This window comes from Carassius carassius, chromosome 29 (assembly GCF_963082965.1).
Source record: "Carassius carassius chromosome 29, fCarCar2.1, whole genome shotgun sequence".
NCBI lineage: Eukaryota > Metazoa > Chordata > Actinopteri > Cypriniformes > Cyprinidae > Carassius > Carassius carassius.
Window position 1 is genome coordinate 4554212 of NC_081783.1, and position 20706 is coordinate 4574917.

A 20706-nucleotide genomic window follows, 5' to 3' on the forward strand; every position below is an offset into this window, starting at 1 on the left:
CACCAGGTAATGCAATTAGGTGCCACTAATATATCGAGATGCTCTTCAAACCGCTAAACATCAGACAATAATAACCCGTGACAGCGCTCAAGAACCTCAATCGAAAAAAGGTATTTTTGATCGTCTCAATTGATTGAACCGGGGAACATGTTACTTTTAAAGAATTCCTAACACAATGCAAAGACCTTGCAGAAAGACGGATGATGTTACTAGGCAACCATCCCATGCGCCAACATATACACACTACAGCCAATCAACTGTCTCACAACTGTTGTTATTTGAAAAGCATTAAAGATTTAACAGCAGAGGGCTAAGACTACGACCAAAATACCAACTCAAAATCCGGCCAATCAAATGAACAGGTATCATTCTCTATAAGACTCACAGATGCTTTTCAGCCATTTAGACTTCAGCAGAGCCGCTGACAACAGGCCATGAGAAGAGAATCACAATGAGTAAGGCAGGAGTTCATATTCAGGGCAAGAAGGAGAAGCCGTTAGAATAGCAGACCTGATAGACCTTAGCACATTGGTTTGCAAGCTGCCAAATGAGAGGCCCTCAGGCCATTATCTGAGCGAAATATGCAGCATTCAATTTGTTTCAGAAGGAGAAAAACCTGACACTGTAATTTAATATGATAATGTCATACTAAAGTCCCTTTAAGGCAAGTCAATCTACTCGCCGGCCATTTTGGTAACACCTCAGCAGCTATTTTCTTGGTAATAGAAACACAAAAACGGTGCCTGGGATGTTTTTCAAAATTGCCAGAACTGTTTATAAAGATTATAAAATATATATATATCTATAAATATATCGGTAGCACTTTATTTTACAGTCCTGTTCCCCATGTACATACTATGTACTTATTATAGTAATTACAATAACTATGTAACAACTAGGTACTAACCCTGAACCTAACCCTAAACCGAACCCTACCCCATGTAGTTACCTTGTATTACCAGAACTTTCTTATATAAATACACTGTAAGTACACTATAAGTACATGTAAGTACACGTACTGTAAAATAAAGTGCAACCAATATATCTATATCTATAAAGAAAAACAGACTTCTGTTTACTCAAGAATATATAGGAAATATGTTCATGTGGTATGTTTGAGGGTCTCTTTGAGCTTTAAGAAATAATGGAATGGCTGACAAGTGTGTGAGTGTGTGAACAGTGGCACCACGTGCTTTAGAGAGTTAAAATGCAGCTGGGAGTTGAAGTGTCTAATCTAACATTAAGCTGGTAAGTGGTTATCAGTCCCAACACTTATCATGAGCCAAGCACTTTATTGTTCTCTAAAGAAAGTGGGGAAAAAATTATGAGAGTGACATGTCGAAATTCTTCTGAGCCATCAAGCAATTCATTAAATGGAGATTCAAAATGCAACTGACGCATTCATTAGGAGTTGCATACAGATTAAGGCTTCGTAGATGATGTATATGTGAACGACGGAACCAATGGGAAACCCGGTGCTTGCTTTTCCGCTTTCTCTCTGTATGATTCGAATTATGGCATCGCCTCAGGAGCATTCGCTCAGACACGCGAGAGCGAGCAAGAGGCAGCGTTCATAGAAACAGCATAATCTCGAGTTAAATCTTTTTACTTGAAGGATTAACTGGAATATCAAAGAGCAGAATGCAATATCACTAAACAAGGGGATAGGGAAGGCAGATAACAGTTGTGAATTCAGCCAGAAGCAAGAATCTGCTCCCTTGTTCTCTTCTCCCGCAGGCAACTTCAGGGTGAGTCTTATAAAGGATTACCCCTGTCAAATAATGCTCTTTTCTCCTCAACATTGTATGCCTCTTTAAACACAAATTGATGCATCAGATATTCATGGATGGGTGGAAATCTGTGACAGAAAAACCTTTCCCTTGACTTACATTTTCTGAAAAATACCACCTCATAAACAATATTTACATAAAATATCTGTACCCCTTCTGGAAATACTGTGCTTCAAGCTATGGACTTGAAAAAAGAAAAAAAAAAAACTCCTATAAAACAGGCTTTTCTCTGGACCTGGTATTTATCATATATAATTGTCAGCTCACTGTCCAACAGTTAATATATAAATCAACCTTCATGTACAAATAATTACATTTTAAACCTCAGGAATAAAAATCTTTGCTCATTTTACGGACACTTTTTGCTTGTGTAAATAAATGAATGAATGAGTGAAAAAAAGGGTAAGGGGTACAACAATAAAATCTTTTAAAATGCAATTAAAGTCGTAAACACAACTGATGAAGTCATTGTAAAATTTTCAGTTTTAATATGACCTTCAAATAACAGTAAGATTATTATTTTTTTGTTCAATATTGGCTTCATTAAAAAATAAAATAAAATAAACAACTGAAACTCAAGAGAAACACTGTTAAATCTGTGTCGTTTGTTTGAATGGTTGTGACTCATCTTCTTTCCATTATCCAATGGCAATGAGCTGTATTGGCTTCAGCTTTGTTTCATCAAGGCAATGCAGCAAAGTCTCGACTTTGTTGGCCACATTAGGATTGTCATCCATACTTTGAGAGAACTCATCAACTCAACACTTAATTATGTGTTAATTATGTGAGCTGTAAAGAGACCAACATATCTAGTAATTATCATTCTGAGTTGCCAAAAAACAAGTGATCACAGACTTTGATGCCAGTCATTATTTTCCTTTTAAGATGGTCACCACACATTGATTTCACAGAGTTTGGTAGAGATCAATTGGCTTCATTCAAGCCCAGACTCATTGAAGGGGGTGGGGTGTCTCTAGAATCAGCCGGGTCAGTGATTAAAACATGATTGTATTAATCTTGTCCTGCATCCAACAAAAGTGCATGCTGCCTCTGTGTTGTCTAATGGCTAAGCTCTACTTTATTCAGAGCAATAGGCTTTTCCTTTAGACTGGCTTTTTGTATTTAAGAGGGAGACTTTAATCAGTGTTCTTTTGGTTTGGTTTGATCAGATTAGACAAAAAAAAAAAAAAAAAAAAAAAAAAAAAAACATCTCGGACATCTAACCAATCTAACAAATGAGCTAATATACCTTTTAAGATTTTCCTTTGAAATCAATATTTCTCATCTAATCTCTTCTGTGACATTGCTTTTAAAATGAAAATTCCAGCAGTGAATTAAAGGATTAGTTCAACTAAAATTGAATTCAAAAACTCTTGGGAACATAAAAAGTTTTGAATAATGTACTGGTCACTCTTTTTTTTTCATACACTATATTCTAAATCTTCAGAAGCCATACAATAGCTTCAATTAAAATATATTTCTAAAGATTAAAGACTGCTTCTAAAGTAATGGCTGCTGAAAGTTTGAAAAATGTAAAAAATAAAAAATAAAAAAATAAATAAAATAACAACAGCATTTCACAATACTAGTTTGTTCTGCATATTTTATTAAATAAATGCAGCCATGATGAGAATAAGTAAAACTACTCCAAACTTTTGAATGGCAGTGTATATACAGTACACATTATTTTGGAGCTTGACAGTCCAAGTTGTCATTGAGTTTTATATTATTATTTCTTTTTATTTTTTGGAACAACATGAGGGTGAATAAAGTATTCCCTTAAGTAGGACATCAGGCCAGGCCAGAAAGCTTGTTCACCTCTGGTTTTACGCCTCTGAGGTTTGAGTTGCAATACTTTCAGCTGCTAATAAATTCTCTGGCTTCAGCCGCCTCATGCTGTTATTTGCCAGAGCATTGATCTTCGACTGGATTGTAGATCATAAAGCGTTATCGTTAATCCATTCTTCACAATGTGGCACCAATACATTAAAGTACACGGCCACCGCCAGATTAGGGGTAAAGTAAAGACTTGTGTCAAAGTTTTATGCGCATATCGCTTCTCTATGGGAGCTTAACATTAAAAGAAATATCACGTCTATCTCTAGCAGTAAACAATGATACAAAGACAGCAGTCCACAGCAGGCAGCTTAACCTTGGCAACACTAAAACTGTAAAAGTATTTTGCTGTATTGGGCATTGTAGTTTATTTATTTATTTATGATTTAGTCTGGACTTTTTCCAAAGTGCAAAAGTATACTTCTGCTATCGACATTAGATTTCTGATGTCAGAGTTACTTAAAATCACATGACCAGTTGCTGCAAGGAAATAGACTAGTTTTTGAGTTCAAAGCATCTTGATTCAAACCAAAAATTCCTGTCCTGCATTTTTAGCAGACAGTTTAAGGGCGACAGCAGCTACTGTTAATGTTACAAGCGCACTTGTCGCAGGTTGATTAAGGAAATAGTTTCAATTCTGAAAACCTAATTGCATTTCCATTACCTCACGTTAAACATGGGCATTAATATAAGACTAAAATGGCAAATTGTTGATTATTAAGGCTGCTTTGCTTTGCAGAAAGCACAGTTCCTTTCACAGCCAGAGATGTTTCATTATTCATGCATTTTAATTCATTTCAGGAGGCCTAGCCAACTAACCAGTTTATATGAAGTGACAGAAAGACTGAGTCAGATTAAATTATCCTCTTCATGTGATTTGCTGCCTTCAGAACCCCTCCTCCCTCCAGGTTCCCCTCCCACCGCACTGCCTTTCCATCAACAGCTTCTGTGTCTGAACCGTGCCCAGTCACACGTCTTTGTTTTAACTCTCCAAGCCTCAAGCGCATGCAAATGAATTTGGCACTTTAATGTTTGAAGCATAAGATGAAGGAAAATTCCCCAAGTGCAAAATCAAATAGATAAGAGGCAGGATTCCTCACTTTGTGGGAAATGTGTGTTTTGACTTGCTCTGTCTTTCATGTCTTCACTTTAGACTTAAGCAGTCAAGGACAGCTGGTTTTGAAGACACCTAATTTTCAATATCCAAATGCATTTGCGGATTTACGCCATCAATATAATACGTCCGGTGTAAGCAGACTAACACTTTATTTTCACCACAGGAATTTATTATTCAAAGAAATATTATTTTATAAAGAAACCAACCAAATACTATATATATATATATATATATATATATATATATATATATACTTTTTTTTGAATAAATACAAAGTAGAATCTTACTAACCCCCGTTTTTAAAACAGTAGTGTATATAAATAAGCAGTTCGAGAGCGAGGGAGACTGAACTTGAACTGATTGCATGAATGTAACATTATTACAGAGTGCTTTCGACACAATATGCATTTCCATAGTAACAGTGATTTCTCTGATTGTTGGATTGTCTTCATGATCTGTGATTGCTCTTCATGATTATGAGTAGTGTGGTTCTTCATTGTGTATCTGACAATAAAACTATTTCTTGTATAAGTTTAATTTAAAGCATACAGACCTTGGTCTCAACTTTTTCTTTATAATCTCATACCATTTATACCGTCCATTATTGTTAAAAATCAATTGCCCTATGTTGAAAATAATTGGAATTTTTACTTCTGCCACCTGTCTGTTGTGTCTTATTAATGCTGAATTCCAGCAGCATAAAAGAAGTTGTTTGGAACTTAACTCTGAGCTCTTTAGATTGAAACCTTTAGATTTAAACATTGTGATTGCAGAAAAATAACCTACACGATTCTTTTCAAATAATTCCCATTACCTATTCAGTCTTGCATGATACATAATTTACCTCTGATCAATGTTTTATATAAACCTTACAAATAAAGTTATATCCTCCTATCATTTGCCACTCGAAAATCAATCATTAGATGCTACTGTAGTTCTAGAAACCCAGCTGAAGATAAAATCTTCATAATCTAGCATAGATGTTGTTTCAGTTTTCCTTTGAAAAATTGCTTATGGATAAGAGATGTATTACGCCGTAATGAAACAGTATAAAAATTGAAAGGAACACTCCACTATTTTGAAAATAGGCACATTTTTCAACTCCCCTAGAGTTAAACATTTGAGTTTTATTTTAAGACTTGACTGTTCTGTAGTTACATCGTATGCTAAGACAGACAGAAAATTAAAAGTTGCGATTTTCTAGACCGATATGGCTGTGAACTCTACTCTCACTCCGCCAATAATCAAGGAACTTTGCTGCTGTACCATGGATGCAGCAGGTACAATGCTATTATGCAATTTAGGCTACCTTAGGCAACCTAAGCTGGGGACTATTTTCAGGCACTGTGAAATATCATTGATTATTATGCCAGAATGAGAGTATAGCTCCCAGCCATATCATCCTAGAAAATCGCCTGAACTTTTCATTTTCTGTCGGTCTTAGTATACGATGTAACTACAGAAGAGTCAAGTCTTATATAGAAAAAAATATTGAAACTCTTTGGTCATTTTTGAGCGAGATGCTAACGGTCTAATCCGATTCAAGGATCTAAGCTAAGCTACAGCTGAAGTGCCACCGCCAGACCCGGAGATCGACTGAATGGATTAGAAAACGAAAACTCAACTGTTTAACTCTAGTGGAATTTGGAAAATGAGCATTGAAAATGAGTATTCCTTTAAGAAAATTATGCATAATCATTTATCATTCTGGTCTTAAGTTAATCAAATCTCACAGCATGGGAAAGCACTTTAAATAGAAGCCTTAAAAATGTAAGTACCTTTATAGGAATTACTGTTCATCCATACACGAGTAACTGCCGACGTCAATAAATTGTCCTACATCGCCAGCAGCGGCAGGGAAAAAGTGCAAGAGTCATCTATAATACTACACCATGCCACCAAACAATATTGGTCAGCTGCGACAGGACACTTTAAAGTAAAAAAAGGCTGACTTTGACGACCCGATAGGGCACAGCAAGGAGATGAATTGAGAGTAAACTCTTGTGTTGAAACTCATAAATCTCACATTACAGGCCATATTCAGCTGGGAACATTCAGCATGAGCTGCAGCCCAGTGTCTTTTTTCAAGAGTAGCCATCTTACTAATTACTCGACATGCCGGTTTTAGCACTGTGGTCATGACTGAATGCTTGTCCTTGGTAAGTTAGCAAGCCAAATATGCTTTAAAAATTCCCCGGCGTGTATTATCAAGCCGTCAGAAAGTAGACAGGCCAAAAAGAAAAACAACCGCTACAGGACGGCTCGAGTGCCTCGGCATCGCCTCGCCCCCGCCATTCAGCCGAGGTCTGATGTTTGCATTGTGACGAGAACTACAAAAGACTCCCCGATGAATTCAAGCTGTGGTCGATGTGTGCAGAGGGTCAAGAAAATGTGGTATGTCTGGGTGACCTTAATCACACACAGGTTCAGACGGACTCCGGTTTCACTTGTGGGCCTTATTTCAGGTCACTGCCTCAAAGTCAAAGGAGGGCACAGTCATTATTCCCAGCAGGAGAACCCAATCATCCACACAAAGAAATGAGCTCTGTTCTCACAATGCGCTCAAGTGTTGTCCATCTCCCTGGGCCGAACACATGTATTCACTGTACGTGCTAATCTATGAAGTGAATTGGCCGTAAGGAATGTGTCCTGGTCTGCTCGGTGGTGCCTCAACACAAAGCAGATTTACAACCCATCAAACAGCATCGCTACTGAACCAACATCAAAACCAGTGTCTGGAAAATAGACTATATTAGTCATATGGTGCATTATGGTTTGCTATTATGGCTAGACGCTCTGTCTGCTGTGCCTGTTATTGACATTTTGCATGCAATAAATCTATTACGTTATACAGATTACATGTTCTCTCAATGGTATTACTTCTAGGAGGACTTCATGTGGTTTAAATGGGTAAATGTTACAATTCAGAACCAACTAAATGGCAGCCAAACTAAGCTCTTTAGTATTTGTACATAAAGTGTGGATCAGGCCTATATACACTTATTTATGCTTGGATATAAACATATTGAAAGCATCTAAAATATTAATCGTAAATAAAATGTTAACAAATAACACATTGCACATTGGACTACACAGAATATCACATTTTATGGGATGTAAGAAAGAAAGAATATATATATATATATATATATATATATATATATATATATATATATATATATATATATATATATATATATATATATATATATATATATAAACACACACACACACACAAAAAATATTGTTCTTTAAAGGTTATTTATATGTAATAAAGGTTCTATTTAGAACCATAGAATCTTGAAGAACCCTTTTATGCTGAAATGGTTCTTTGTGTAAGGGTTCTTCATTCCCGCCTTTTTGTTTTTTAAACCTGTAACGGTCAAAGCTCCTCATTACTGATTTTCTGGAGCTCAGTGATCCAACTACACAGACTGTCAACACACTCTCAACAGGTAAATTATTTCATTCTTTAGTTTAAATACACATTTAACTTTAAAATTGTAACTGGCTTCCAAACAAACATGTTCTTTTCTCTCTCTCCCTATCTTTTATTTATTTTTTTTGGTCAGATGTAAGCTAAGGATACTTCTATCCACTTCTCCGCCAAGTAACAGAGACATTGAATTTATAATAAATAGTTTCACCGTGTTTTTTTTTTTTTTTTAACCTAATTAGACACTAGAACACTATTCTATATCTGTTCCAACTACTTATTTTATAAAAAGAAAATATATATAATAATAATAATTGACCCTTTAACACTTGCTATCTATTCTATTTATTTTCTATCTACTTTTTATTCGGTTTATTTTTTTATAAAAAAACGCTGCTATGTGTACTGCGTTAGACTAACCAGGACTTGTCAAAACACTTATAAATTGTTGCTCTTTTGTCATGTTGATTGCTTCTATTGTCCTCATTTGTAAGTCGCTTTGGACAAAAGCATCTGCTAAATGATTAAATGTAATGTAATGTAATTGTCACTTGGGTTTATGCATCACTTTTTTTCTTTTAACAATGAGAAAGGCTCACATTCTGTCCATTTTTGCTTCATCTCTAACATCTCTAAATTCAATTGTAAACGTCCCACAAACTCGTCCTCCACAGAGAACTGCCACTCAGTCACATTAAAATGATGGACTTAAAGGCATCATAGAGGACTGTGAAGATATTTCACTGGAATTTAATCTTCATCACATCATTTTTATGTTTTTATTTCGTGTTTTACTTCTTTATGTATTTACTTAAATGTCAACTGTTGTTAAGAGCACTGACATTTTTGCTACAATTTCATGTCAATAAAAAAGTACCTAATTCACACAATATGTTGTTGCTGCTGTTATTGTTGTTGATTTTCCCCCTGAATTACTGATTTTTTGGACTTCAGCCATCCAACTACACTCTGCCAACACACTCTCAACAGGTAAATGACTTCTTTCTTAATGCCTATTTGTAACTTTTAAACTGTAACTGGTATACTACCAAATATATATTTTTACTCTTTTTAGTTTAACAGAACATATAAGTGTGACCAGCTATATACAGTATATATATATCCTGTAAATACTGCAGCTGTGCTTCTGTAAACTCTTGTAGTCTTGATTTAGAGCTATCAGGCAGAGAATCAAGTTAGACAGAGCTGCCAGTCCACAGGCACTCGCCAATGCTTAATTAGTACAGAATGACTCCCTCATTGGAGTGTGACACGTGCTGAAGAAAGACTGCGAGTGATTGCATGAACATCCCTCATTGATTATATAATTCAGTACGACGGCTTTGTTGTGTCACCAATGTGTCTTTACACCTGAGGTCCCTGCCACGCAAACAAACAGAAAACAAGCACAGCAAATACGCCGCACTTAAAGCTTGACAGCACTTTAGTCAGACTTCAAACTACGTGTGACTGCAGCAAAATGACGATCTGCTCTGGTGAAGGCTGAGGTGAATACATTTCATCTCATGAGATCTAACCAGCCAAAAAACATCACAAATAACTACGGCGTTGGCAGAAATCACATGCAATAATCCATTTACCTGATCTATCAAAGGTAGACTTCACATGTTTAGCTAATGAATCAGTTATGACTCCCGGTCTGATTGTTTCAGAGCGTTTTGGCGTTTCGCTTGATCGCATGAGCTCAGCTGTTGATTTTAAGGGACAGTGGCTCAATGTTTTGGGGGAGGAATAACAATATCTGTCCATGTGCATGGTTTCTGCATATTGAGATTTATCATGCCCACCATCCATAGCACTCCAAAGGCTTCACCCCATGCAGACAGATTGCAGAACAGCCAAAGCCCATTTGCATTTAAACATGGCAGGATTTAAAAAATAAAAAGCGATATGAAAGTACACGGCTCACAAAAGAGAATACTACTGTCTTTCATCTGACGATAAAGCAAATAAAAAAAAAAACACAACACTTGAAACGGCAATGACCATATGAGTTATTTACGCCTTTATGGGATGCCAAAACATCAGTGAGCTTTGAAACAAAAGCAAGTGCTTTGGTCTGGTCTTGTGATTTTGTTCTTTGTTAAAGTTTCGAAATACGATTCAAGGTGTTCCGTTCAAATATCAAAATCTTGAACGCTTTGAAAGGAGCGCTTTAGGTGTATTTAGAGAAGTGCTTGGCTTGAAAAGGCATTTGTTTCATTTTAGCAATGAAAAACCATTCTAAAAAAATTTTCATAAAGGAGCGCAAGACTGCAGCCGAGGAAAGTCATTTATCTTTTAGCACCTCTTTGTCCTATTTATTTAGAAAATATATACAATTTTTCAAGCAGCCATCGTGTGTGACAAAAGCCACTACTGTTAGATGGAAGGAGGCAAAGAGTTTGGCAAGGTATTAAACAATACAGTAGCTTTCAAAGTGCTTACTAGGCAAGCGGCAGGCATCCGAAGGCATGCGGGGTCTACAGGGCAGCTCTCTGGGGCCGACAATCTGTACGAACAGTATGTTTCCAGCTCCTGCTCGCGTTCCCCTAAACAGCAGGCTCTCCTCTTTTACATTCGACTGCCTGCAGCCAAATTTAATATAATGAACGCATAATGGCACACACACTATCCTATAATGAAATCTTCTCGGGCTTGTTTTGCAATGTAATACCAAGCTGACATTTTGTTGACATTCCAGATCAGGATTTTTCACTCGAGTCCAAAGCAACACAAAGTTTGGATGTCATAAATATGTAATGATCCATACTATGAAAAGCGAACTTAAAAATAGCAAGCTTTCTGCCCTGATATTGACATTTGCTACTAACCTCTGCCAGCAAGTTAACTCTGGAAGAATGTCAATACTTTCTAATTTTATAGAAAAGTTCTATAGTTCTAATTTTTTGAATTATTTGAAGAATTTTTTGTCTGTCTGCTCTCATTTAGCATCTTCTGAATGCGTCTGGCCGCCTGCTGGAGATGCATGTTAAATCAAGAGCACCAGCCATTCAATCTGGCCCCTGATCACATGTTTTTGTCCAATTAAAAAGGAAGGCTAATTGAATTAAATTCCATTTTGCCTCTATCCTGTTTTTTTTTTCCAGTCTAGCACCGGTTCACCTTTAAAAGTGCATTAAATGGTCTCCTGGCTACGTGACGTCCAGACGTCATCCACTCTTGTTAATCAGAGCTGTAATGAGTCTGATGCAGACTAATTAGAGAAATATGTCCCAGCTGCACTTGTTGTCCATCCCTTGATGGTGAGAAGGCTAAAAAGTAGGAAAGCATAACTGAAAGGTTCAATGTAGGGGCGTTGAATGAATTCGCTCTTCTACTGACCTTCTCTAAAATCTCAGAATTTTGAGAGAGAAAAAACAGCAGGATTGTGCAGAGCTGAAGACGTGGTATTTTAAACAATTCTGAGATTATATTCTGTCTTTAATATCTCTGTTCCTCAGAATGAAAAAAAAAACTGAAATTGTCAGAGTTCAAAAAGTCACAATTAATAATAATAAAAATAAATATGTGACAGAAATGATCTTTTATAAAAAGTAAATTTCACAGAAAAAAAATTACACAACCATTTAAAAGTTTGAGGTTGGTATGATTTTTTTTTTTAAAGAAAAACTTTTATTTAGCAAGGAAACATTAAATTGATCACATTTGTAAAGACATTTATACTGTTTCAAAATAATAAATAATTCAAGTAAATTTTGTTCTTTTGATTTATATATTCATCAATTAATAAAAAAATGTATCATGGTTTCCACAAAAAAATTAAAAATAAAGCACAATTGTTTTAAACATTAATAATAATTTATGCAAATCAGCTTTGGGATAGTTTTGGACTAGTTTTGAGAAGCAAGTGGGCAGGATGTGTTTTGAAAACCTGGCAACCCTGATCTGAACACACATGCTGGAGATGTACTTCTAATCACAGGAGCGCCTTTACTGACGAGATGCGCATGAAAATCGCATTCGATTTTTTTGCACAGCCCTATTTTATTTATTATCAAATATCCAAAATACTATTCAGACCAGGCTTAGGAGCGATGGCTGTCTGTTCAGTGCAACAAAGGAGAGGGACAGCTCTGTTGAGGGGCTATTATAAAGTCAACAAAGTAACAACGGCTCGGAGCAAATCGCTTGTCCATTGTGTGGTCAAACATTGTTCGGAGCAGGGTTCAAAAGCCTGCCCTAATTGGGTCTCACCCTAGAGACGTCTACTCCAGCTATGTAGTGTAAACTCTGCGGCAAAGTGAAGCGGAGAGTGTCTGAGGCTCAGTGATTAGCACCCTGCCCAGTTAATTTTAGCAAGGTTTGGAACAGGACTAATCAGGAATTAAGAGTCGGCATCCACCCTAAACCGCCTTCTTTACGCTGTCACGGGATCCTTTCAGGATGGGAAAAAAGGCAATTGTCTGCTGTCTCCGATTATCCCCAGGAAAGCCTATAATCTGGCTGACAGTACTTAAGGAGTCAAGCAGCAAAATAAACAACATTGATTATCATCCACTGTTCTTTTTCCCCCTTATTTATTTTTTGTCCTGTAGATGGATGAGGAAGTTTGGTGGCTCCAACCCCTCCTTCATACCATCTGCTTAAGCAACTGTTAAGGCTGGGTAAATACCCCTGAATCTTCTGTCCAAACCAGATTACTAGCTATTCTAAGATGGGGCTGGGCTCTTATCGTCCTTCAATCTCTTTTACAAGTGCAAATCAAGAAATCTGTGCTGGATTACCTGGATTACAGTGGCTCTGAACAGTGTCTTTAAGTCAACGCCTCCCAACCTGACTTTAGCCGATCTTCTGCTTACCCACTTAGGAAAGATCTCCTGTAAATGTCCTACAACATTCAGCTGGTCATCTGTTCCACACGACACCGTTTCCTAGACATAATAAGCTCTGAAGATGGAAGAACTGCTTTCTATGACAAATCAGCAGATGTATTTATCACTTTTAGTTGACCCATATATGAAAATTCTGTCATTATTTACTCACCTTCAGGTTGTTCCAAATTGTACGGATTTCTTTGAACAGTGGCTGTTCAAAGAGAAAGAGAGAGAGAGAGAGAAAAAAAAGAGATATTTTGAAGAATTTTCATTCTGGTCTTTTCCATACACTTTAAAAATGTTTTTTTTTTCTTCTTACGATTAATATTATTATTATTAGAAAAATATTATTAATGTCTTTCTACTTGCAAACTATGTGTAATTCAAAACATTTTGAAGTAATACAATCTTTCTAAATCATTGTGAAATGTATAAGCAATTTCTGAGTCAAAACTGTTTCAAAAGCATTTCTTTCAGTCTTTTTCATTTTTTTTTACAGTTGTTACACACAAAGTATTTTAAAAAAGGAAAAAGTTGTCCTTTTGTGTTGCAATCATAAGAGTTTTGAGAGACATATGGGTGATTATTATGTATTATACAAATTTCACATAAACCAGTGGTTGTACTGCATATTACATGGCAAAGTATTTCGTAAAGCAGCACTAACATGATTTCCTCGGCTGCAGTCTTGCGCTCCCTTATGAAACATTTTTTAGAATGGTTTTTCATTGCTAAAATGAAATAAATGCTTTTTCAAGCCAAGAACTTCTCTAAATGCACCTAAAGAATGTTGGTAACCATTTGGTGACCTCTGACCTCCATTGTAAAATATGTTGTTTTATGTTCCACAAAAGAAAGTAAGTCATTAGGTTTGGAATGACATGAAGATAATTAAATGATGGCAATATTGATTTTGGGTGAACTGTCCCCTTTCAACATACCTGAAAAACCTTAATAATGTCATGCCTTTTCTAAATAAATAAATTTCATGAAACAATGTGTTTCGTAGCAGTGCAAAGACGTGACACACAAAAGTTACCTTGCTAGAATGACTATGCAGGGAATATGAAAACAAGCTCTGGAAATTGAATTCTGATCCCTTGTTTTAAAAGAATGTATTTCTAACACAGCGTCCTCCTGAAGATTAGTGTACAACAACGTTCTTCAATTCAATTTTGAAAGCATTTAATCAGACAGCGGTGTATTTATTTTGAAGCTTTTTTACATTTTCCCTTTGGAATAATAAGCCTATACAACCTGCCAATCCTAGACAAACAAGAAGGACAATCATGTTTAAAAGCAATTCCTAATCTCCTGAAAACTAACAAAAAGCTATATGGCTGCAGGGATCCATTTAGGACAATCCTGTCTGCATATGAATGCATTTCGAATGTGAGAAACAGACTTTCTAATTGACAAAACTCAAAAAGCTCAGTTTGACACTGAAAGACATGTCTGCATACATACAGAACCACAATCCACATCCTTAATCAATAACATTAATATCCCATTATTAATATGCCATCTCAGAGCAATTGTATGCAAATCCATGCAGCCTAAAAATAGTCATCACTGTGTGGCTTGTGAATATTTATAATATTGTACTTTTAACCAATGGGCACAATTTAACAAGCCACAGCGACAACCGGTGTCTTTGAGCACCCCTTCGATTTTTGAACACACAAATGTAAAAATACAAAAAAAATAATAATAAAAGCATGATTGAATTATTCAGTTTGGCAGAGATTTGGCAGCAGGAGCGCGCAGCACTGCCTTGAGTGCAAATAACAGAGACCATCTTCCTGTTTCCTACATTGGTGCACTGAAATGCATAAATAGCACTACATAGAGATAATCAGGAAACCCTTTGGGACTTGGACACAATATTCTCAGTCTGCAGTAATTCCCTGGTGTACCTGATCATTTATAACGACGGATGACTCTCCTGTACCCTCAAACCCCGGCCCCATTCTGCCCCTCTCTGTGTGTGATGTAATACTGAGGACACAGGATATGATCGATATGAATTATAAATACGATCTCAAGACATATGTTTTGTTGCACTTTCTCAGCAATCTGATCCTTAGTCTGTCCTCCTCGAGATACATTTTGTCATTCTAAAGTCCAGGCGATTTATTAATTCATGAGCTCTCTATGGTGCATTACTCTCATAGTCAGCACCTGCCGGAGAGGTACTTTCATAGGCATTCAGACTCAAGTAATGCAATTCCTCACTGGTTTTACTTTCATTGTGCTGTGCCTGGCAGTGCAGCTTGTTTCGAATCATCAAGTTTCCTTAAATTAATCCAAATTAAATGCGACTCTTTAGTTATTTTTAGATATAATTTATGTATTTATGCATTTGTTCTTCCCACCAACACTCACAGGAAACAGAAAGAGTGAAAATTAAGCAAACACTGTGTTTCTGAGGGTTGTGACACCGTGGAAGGCCAGATGTAAGAGTACAGGGCAAACAAATGTGACATTAAACTGATTGTTTACCCAAAGAGTGTAATTTTTCATTACATACCACCCCCCCCCCCCAAAAAAAATAAATAAATACATAAATAAATAAAATAAAAATAAAAAATAAAAAACAGACTGTCTTTATTATATCAAAGATGAAAATAATAAAATAATAAATAAATAAACATAATATTGTAAAATCACTACAATTTAAAATATTTTACACTAACACTTATTATAATAAATAATACTATTTTAATACATTTTAAAATGTAATTTATTCCTGTGATGCAAAGCTGTATTTTTTAGCATCACAGCCCCAGTCTTCAATATTTGTTATTATTATCAATGCTGAAAACAACTTTTCTGCTTAGTATCTTTGTGGAAACCAGGATACATTTTTAATCAGGATTATTTGAGATACAACTATTTGATTATCTGAATTCTGAGGGTGCAAAAAATAAAAAATAAAAATCTAAATACTGAGAAAATCATCAATAAGTTCTTAGCAATGCATATTACTAATCAAAAATTTTGTTTTGACATATTTATGGCAGGAAATTTACAAAATATCTTCATGGAACATGATTTTTACTTAATATCCTAATGATTTTAGGCATAAAAGAAAAATCTATCATTTTGAGCCATGCAATGTTTTTTTGGGCTATTGCTAAAAATATACCCCAGCGACTTAAAACTGGTTTTGTAGTCCAGGGTCACATATATGCTATAATAATAATACTATTATTCTTACTACATCCATTACCAAACATAAACATAGGTATATGTTGTTAATTAATATTACTCAGCACTTAATATTTGCACTGTAACAAGGACACCATAAGATAATGCGTAATCCAAAAAAAAAAACAAAAAAAAAACTACTGACCTCAAACCTTTGACCTGTAGTGTAATTGAAAATCTTGTTTTTTGTGCAAATGATTTTCAATTTTTGGGTGAACTGCACCTTTAATATGTTGAAGGTTATTCTAGGCTAATGCGGTCAATCCCTGAGGCATCTCCATTACTGAGGCCGTAACTTTACAGACTTCCTTAATCAGTCTCCTTATTGACAGTTGCTTTATTAGATTATGAGCAAACGTGCAGGTATGTTAGCTGTATGCACACCACATGGAGCCATATAATTCACAGCATGCAGCTAGCATTTCTAGCATTTGATTCAATGGGAATTCTACTGCTTCTAAACGCTGTCAAACAAATAATACATTTAAGCTCAATGCCACAAATCAAGCAAAGCCAACACAAGAAACTCTCCTCAGCTGTCACACTAAATTTGAAGAATAACAATGGCTAAATTACATATCTTTAAGAAACATAATTTGCCAGCAGATGGAGACCAATCTGTTGGAAGATTTTTGCCCATTCTTTAAATCCAAAGACAGTAAGACTTTCTGGAATACTTGATTGCGATTGGTCGATTGCAGCATTCAGCGCTCAGATTTGTATAATAACCACATAACAGTAGCCTATAATTGACCGCTGTAAAAGGCAAATGATCTCTTGCGTTACCGTGCTAGTCTTTTGCATTTTGTCTTTCTTTCACAGTTGATAAAATTATATTTATGCATTTGGCATGCTTTTATCCAAAATGACTTGCATCCATGTTATATTTAATCAGTTGATGCATTCTCTGGGAATCAAACCCATGATCTTGGCATTGCTAGCACTGTGCTCTACTGTTTGAGCTACATGAATATTATTTTATTTTATTTTTTGGTGTAGAAGCAGTTGCCTGCTGATTGTAAGTTATCTCTTACATATCTGACATCTGTTAAACATGGTTTCATATTCATCTGAAACTCTTATGCAAGCTGAGTGAGCAAAAACTGCTTTACGGAAAAAGCATATGTGCTTTGGTAATGGTCTCATTCAGTTCTTATGGAAGCGTGCATGCCAACATCGTCATGAATGTACACAGAGTTTAGCGCATAGAGAGTTTACATTGCGATATTAATAGCAGGCTGACATTTGCACACAAGCTTAATACAAGCTCAACGTAGTGAATGTGCACCATTTTCTCTAATCACCAAGGACATATTTCCCTCAAGGGAAATGATTAGCTCTCCAGTCTTGCAATTTAAAGCAACTTTGATAAGCAATTAAATTGTTTTCCATTGCGCTTCTCATTTCTCCTTTCTTTCATGTGAACTTCTGGAACAGCTGCTTTGAAACCACATACATGGGAACAATGGCTTGCTCTTGGGCCCGCTCACAAACGGATGTTGAAGAATTACAGTTGTGTGAAAAGTGAGCCTTAAAATTGTAACTGTTCAGCCTTACAAAAAAAGGTATATTTCAAAAGATGCATAAATACCAGTGCAGTTGCATAACTGGGCAAATTAGATGTGGTTGTGATGTGTAATTTTTGTACTTCCACAGACCTCAGAGTTGTGAGTTTAAAGCCCATGTGGCCTAACATGACTTCTGTGCTTGATATAAGTTTTAATTAGTGCACCACAACATTTAGCTTAAAAAAGAAATAAATCAAGTAATAATTAAAAGAAACCTCATAAAAAAGCTTACTCATTATTTAATGTTAGTTAATGCATTAACTAATGGAAACTAATGGAATCTTATTTTAAACAGTTGCCTAAATAATAAAATCAATTAATCAATATAATTTTGCGATATTTATAATCAAAATATTAGCATTAGAAAAGTACAATACAGAAGAATTATCACTAGTGATCTCAGTTTTGGACCCCACCGTATATTGTTTGGTCAAGAAATGACGCATGGAAATGTGCAGTACAATGCAAAAGACTTTAATAAACTTCCAAAGCTCAAACATACATAAAACAGTTATATACAGTTTACTTCACATGTTGGCAAATAAACAGAGGATACAATGTAAGGTGCTTCATTTATAATGAAAGTGATTTATCCAACTCCTTACATGAAAAGAAAAAGTCATTTTTTTTCCCCTCTCCCCTCACATTCTTTATCAATGGCAAATATCCAGGCATGTCTAATTGTTTCTTACACAGTGCTACAGTTTTCTGTGTGAGTCATTCTGTTTTTCCTACTCCAGAGCGTTACAATTGACACCATTAAGACATCTGATACCTCTGCAAGAATAAGAGGTCAAACATTTGGGCCCAAAGACACTTCTACAAATCAGTCCATTTGCTAAAAGGAGTAAATTACTGCTCGAACAAAAGTGCTATCCATCGAAGCAATTCATTAGTGATGTAATAGTCATTCAAGACGGAAATACCCGACTGTTAAGTTTCACAAAAGAGAGCTTTAGCTGTGGGATGCTTATTATCACGACTTTAAAGTGCTCATCTAGGGTGAGTTCTCGATTTATCGTAAATTTATTGCTGTTGACATAAAATTGGAATAGTCCACGTTGTATTCTCGTGCTCTCTACTGAATTTTCTACTTTTAATATACTTTTTTTTTTTTTTTCATCTCGGTTGTAAGAATACATAGCATGTCAGTTTCAGAATATACAAACACCTAGGTGATGTAACTAAAACCTACCATCTCGTGTGACAAGATTGCCAGAGGCTTTCTATTCAAAATCAGTAAATACATCTCACAGGTTATATTGGCTCTGGTAAAAGCGGACTACAACAGACAACATATAGAGGTCAGACCAGGTGTCCCTTTCTACTGTGTACAAGGGGTTTCTTTGATTAGGAAGCGGGAGCGCTGTCCCATATGATTGCAGCTTAGCAAAGCATTAGGGCTCTTTTGGAATCTTCCGCATCCCAGAGTCAGAGGCAATCAGTGACAGAGCTAAAACGTGTTGGTACCTCCTATTGAGGGCCATGCATTTCAATGTTAACAAGCGTTGGGACGGTGCGAGGAGAGCTGTGGCAATTGGTGACGAGGAGTTCGCAGTGATCTATTGGATATGAGCACAGAATGAACAAATGAAACAGTAAAGGAAGTGAGCAAAGGATATGAAAACGGGGGAAAAAAAAGTAAAACAACCACCAGGCACGTCGAAGTTTCATTGAACTACTATCAGTGAACAAAATCAATAAATAGACACACAGACGACAAGGACTGTGCTGCTGCTATACATAAATACATTTCTATATAAACATCCTATACAGAGGTCTTAGCCATATTCATATTCCATTTGGATAAGCAGAGTGGAGGTGTCTCTTGTGCCCTATTCGGTGCAACCGGTGAATGAGGACAAAAGGGGTTAAACAAAGCATTTCAAACCTCCCACAAGTCACAAGCAGAGTTTCGGACGGTTAAATTAGTCTGGCGTTACTCTCTAGGACTCGTTTGAGGCTGGAGAATGTGTACAGTTCGTGTTTTCACCTCTTCTGTGAGTGCCTTCCTCTCCCTCCCTCCCTCTCTTTAGGAAATGGCAGCTAGAGATTGATTTTTATCCTGTGGGAGCGAGCTGTACCTGTGCCACAGAGTGTGCCATAGAGTGGTGGTTTCAGTGCCGTCTCCTGTAATATAGAGAGACAGACAGATATAGGGAGATTGTAGTTACAAAATCATCTGGCTTGCTAAGCTGCATTATGTACTGTGTAAGATGATAATGAAGGCCTCTCTCTCTGGACATATACATTCACGTGCATACATAGAGAGAGAGGGAGAGGATCAGCATTCTTCAAGGAACAGACCGAAAGAGGTTGGTGTTCATTTCATCTGGTCGGATTTACCTTGAAGAATGCTGGGAAAAGTGACTAGTCAGTGCATGCAGGTAAACCAAATTGCTTTTTGCTCCAAATGTGCCGTTACAGCCACCACACTACAGCAACACTCATTCATTGATGACAACAGGAAGCTCATGTGATTTAAACACTTTTTTTTTAATAGCTGGTAATGAACATGTTTTTATAAATATGATAAAACTAAGGTAATAAGTTTATATTTCCTTCATTATAACTCAATCTCTTAAATTTATCATTGAAATATATAAGCAAGCAGCATGTCCAAGAGGGCAGTACCATTTCAAAGCTCTTTGTATTGTAAATTCACTCTTCAGCAATGTTAAATGAACACTGAGTGACTTTTAAAAAATGAAATTACGATGCAGCTTCACTGGTAGAACACGATGGCAGTGATGTCAAGGTCATGGGTCGTTTCCTGGGAAACACACATGCCGATAAAACGTATACGAATGAATTCAGGTTTCTTTGAGGAGGAAAAAAGTAAAACCAAACTCACTCTGCTGTTCCAACTTCAAAAATACACAAACATGCATTTCTTAAGCTTGTGTTGTAG

The 20706-nt window shown here is 36.2% G+C and overlaps 1 protein-coding gene across 5 annotated transcripts in view; it reads right to left on the reverse strand.

Moving 5' to 3' along the window:
- Nucleotides 1-20706, reverse strand: part of LOC132109445 (protocadherin-11 X-linked-like) — a 183045-nt gene that overhangs the window by 121872 nt on the left and 40467 nt on the right. For 3 of the 5 annotated variants that reach the window (XM_059515513.1, XM_059515516.1, XM_059515515.1), the window contains exon 4: nt 13187-13228. The exons of 1 other annotated variant lie outside the window; for it this stretch is intronic. In XM_059515513.1, the coding sequence (XP_059371496.1) occupies nt 13187-13228 (42 nt within the window). Of the gene's footprint in view, nt 1-13186; nt 13229-18253; nt 19926-20706 lie in introns of those variants that run through there. One more of the 5 variants, XM_059515517.1, reaches the window with a different exon arrangement.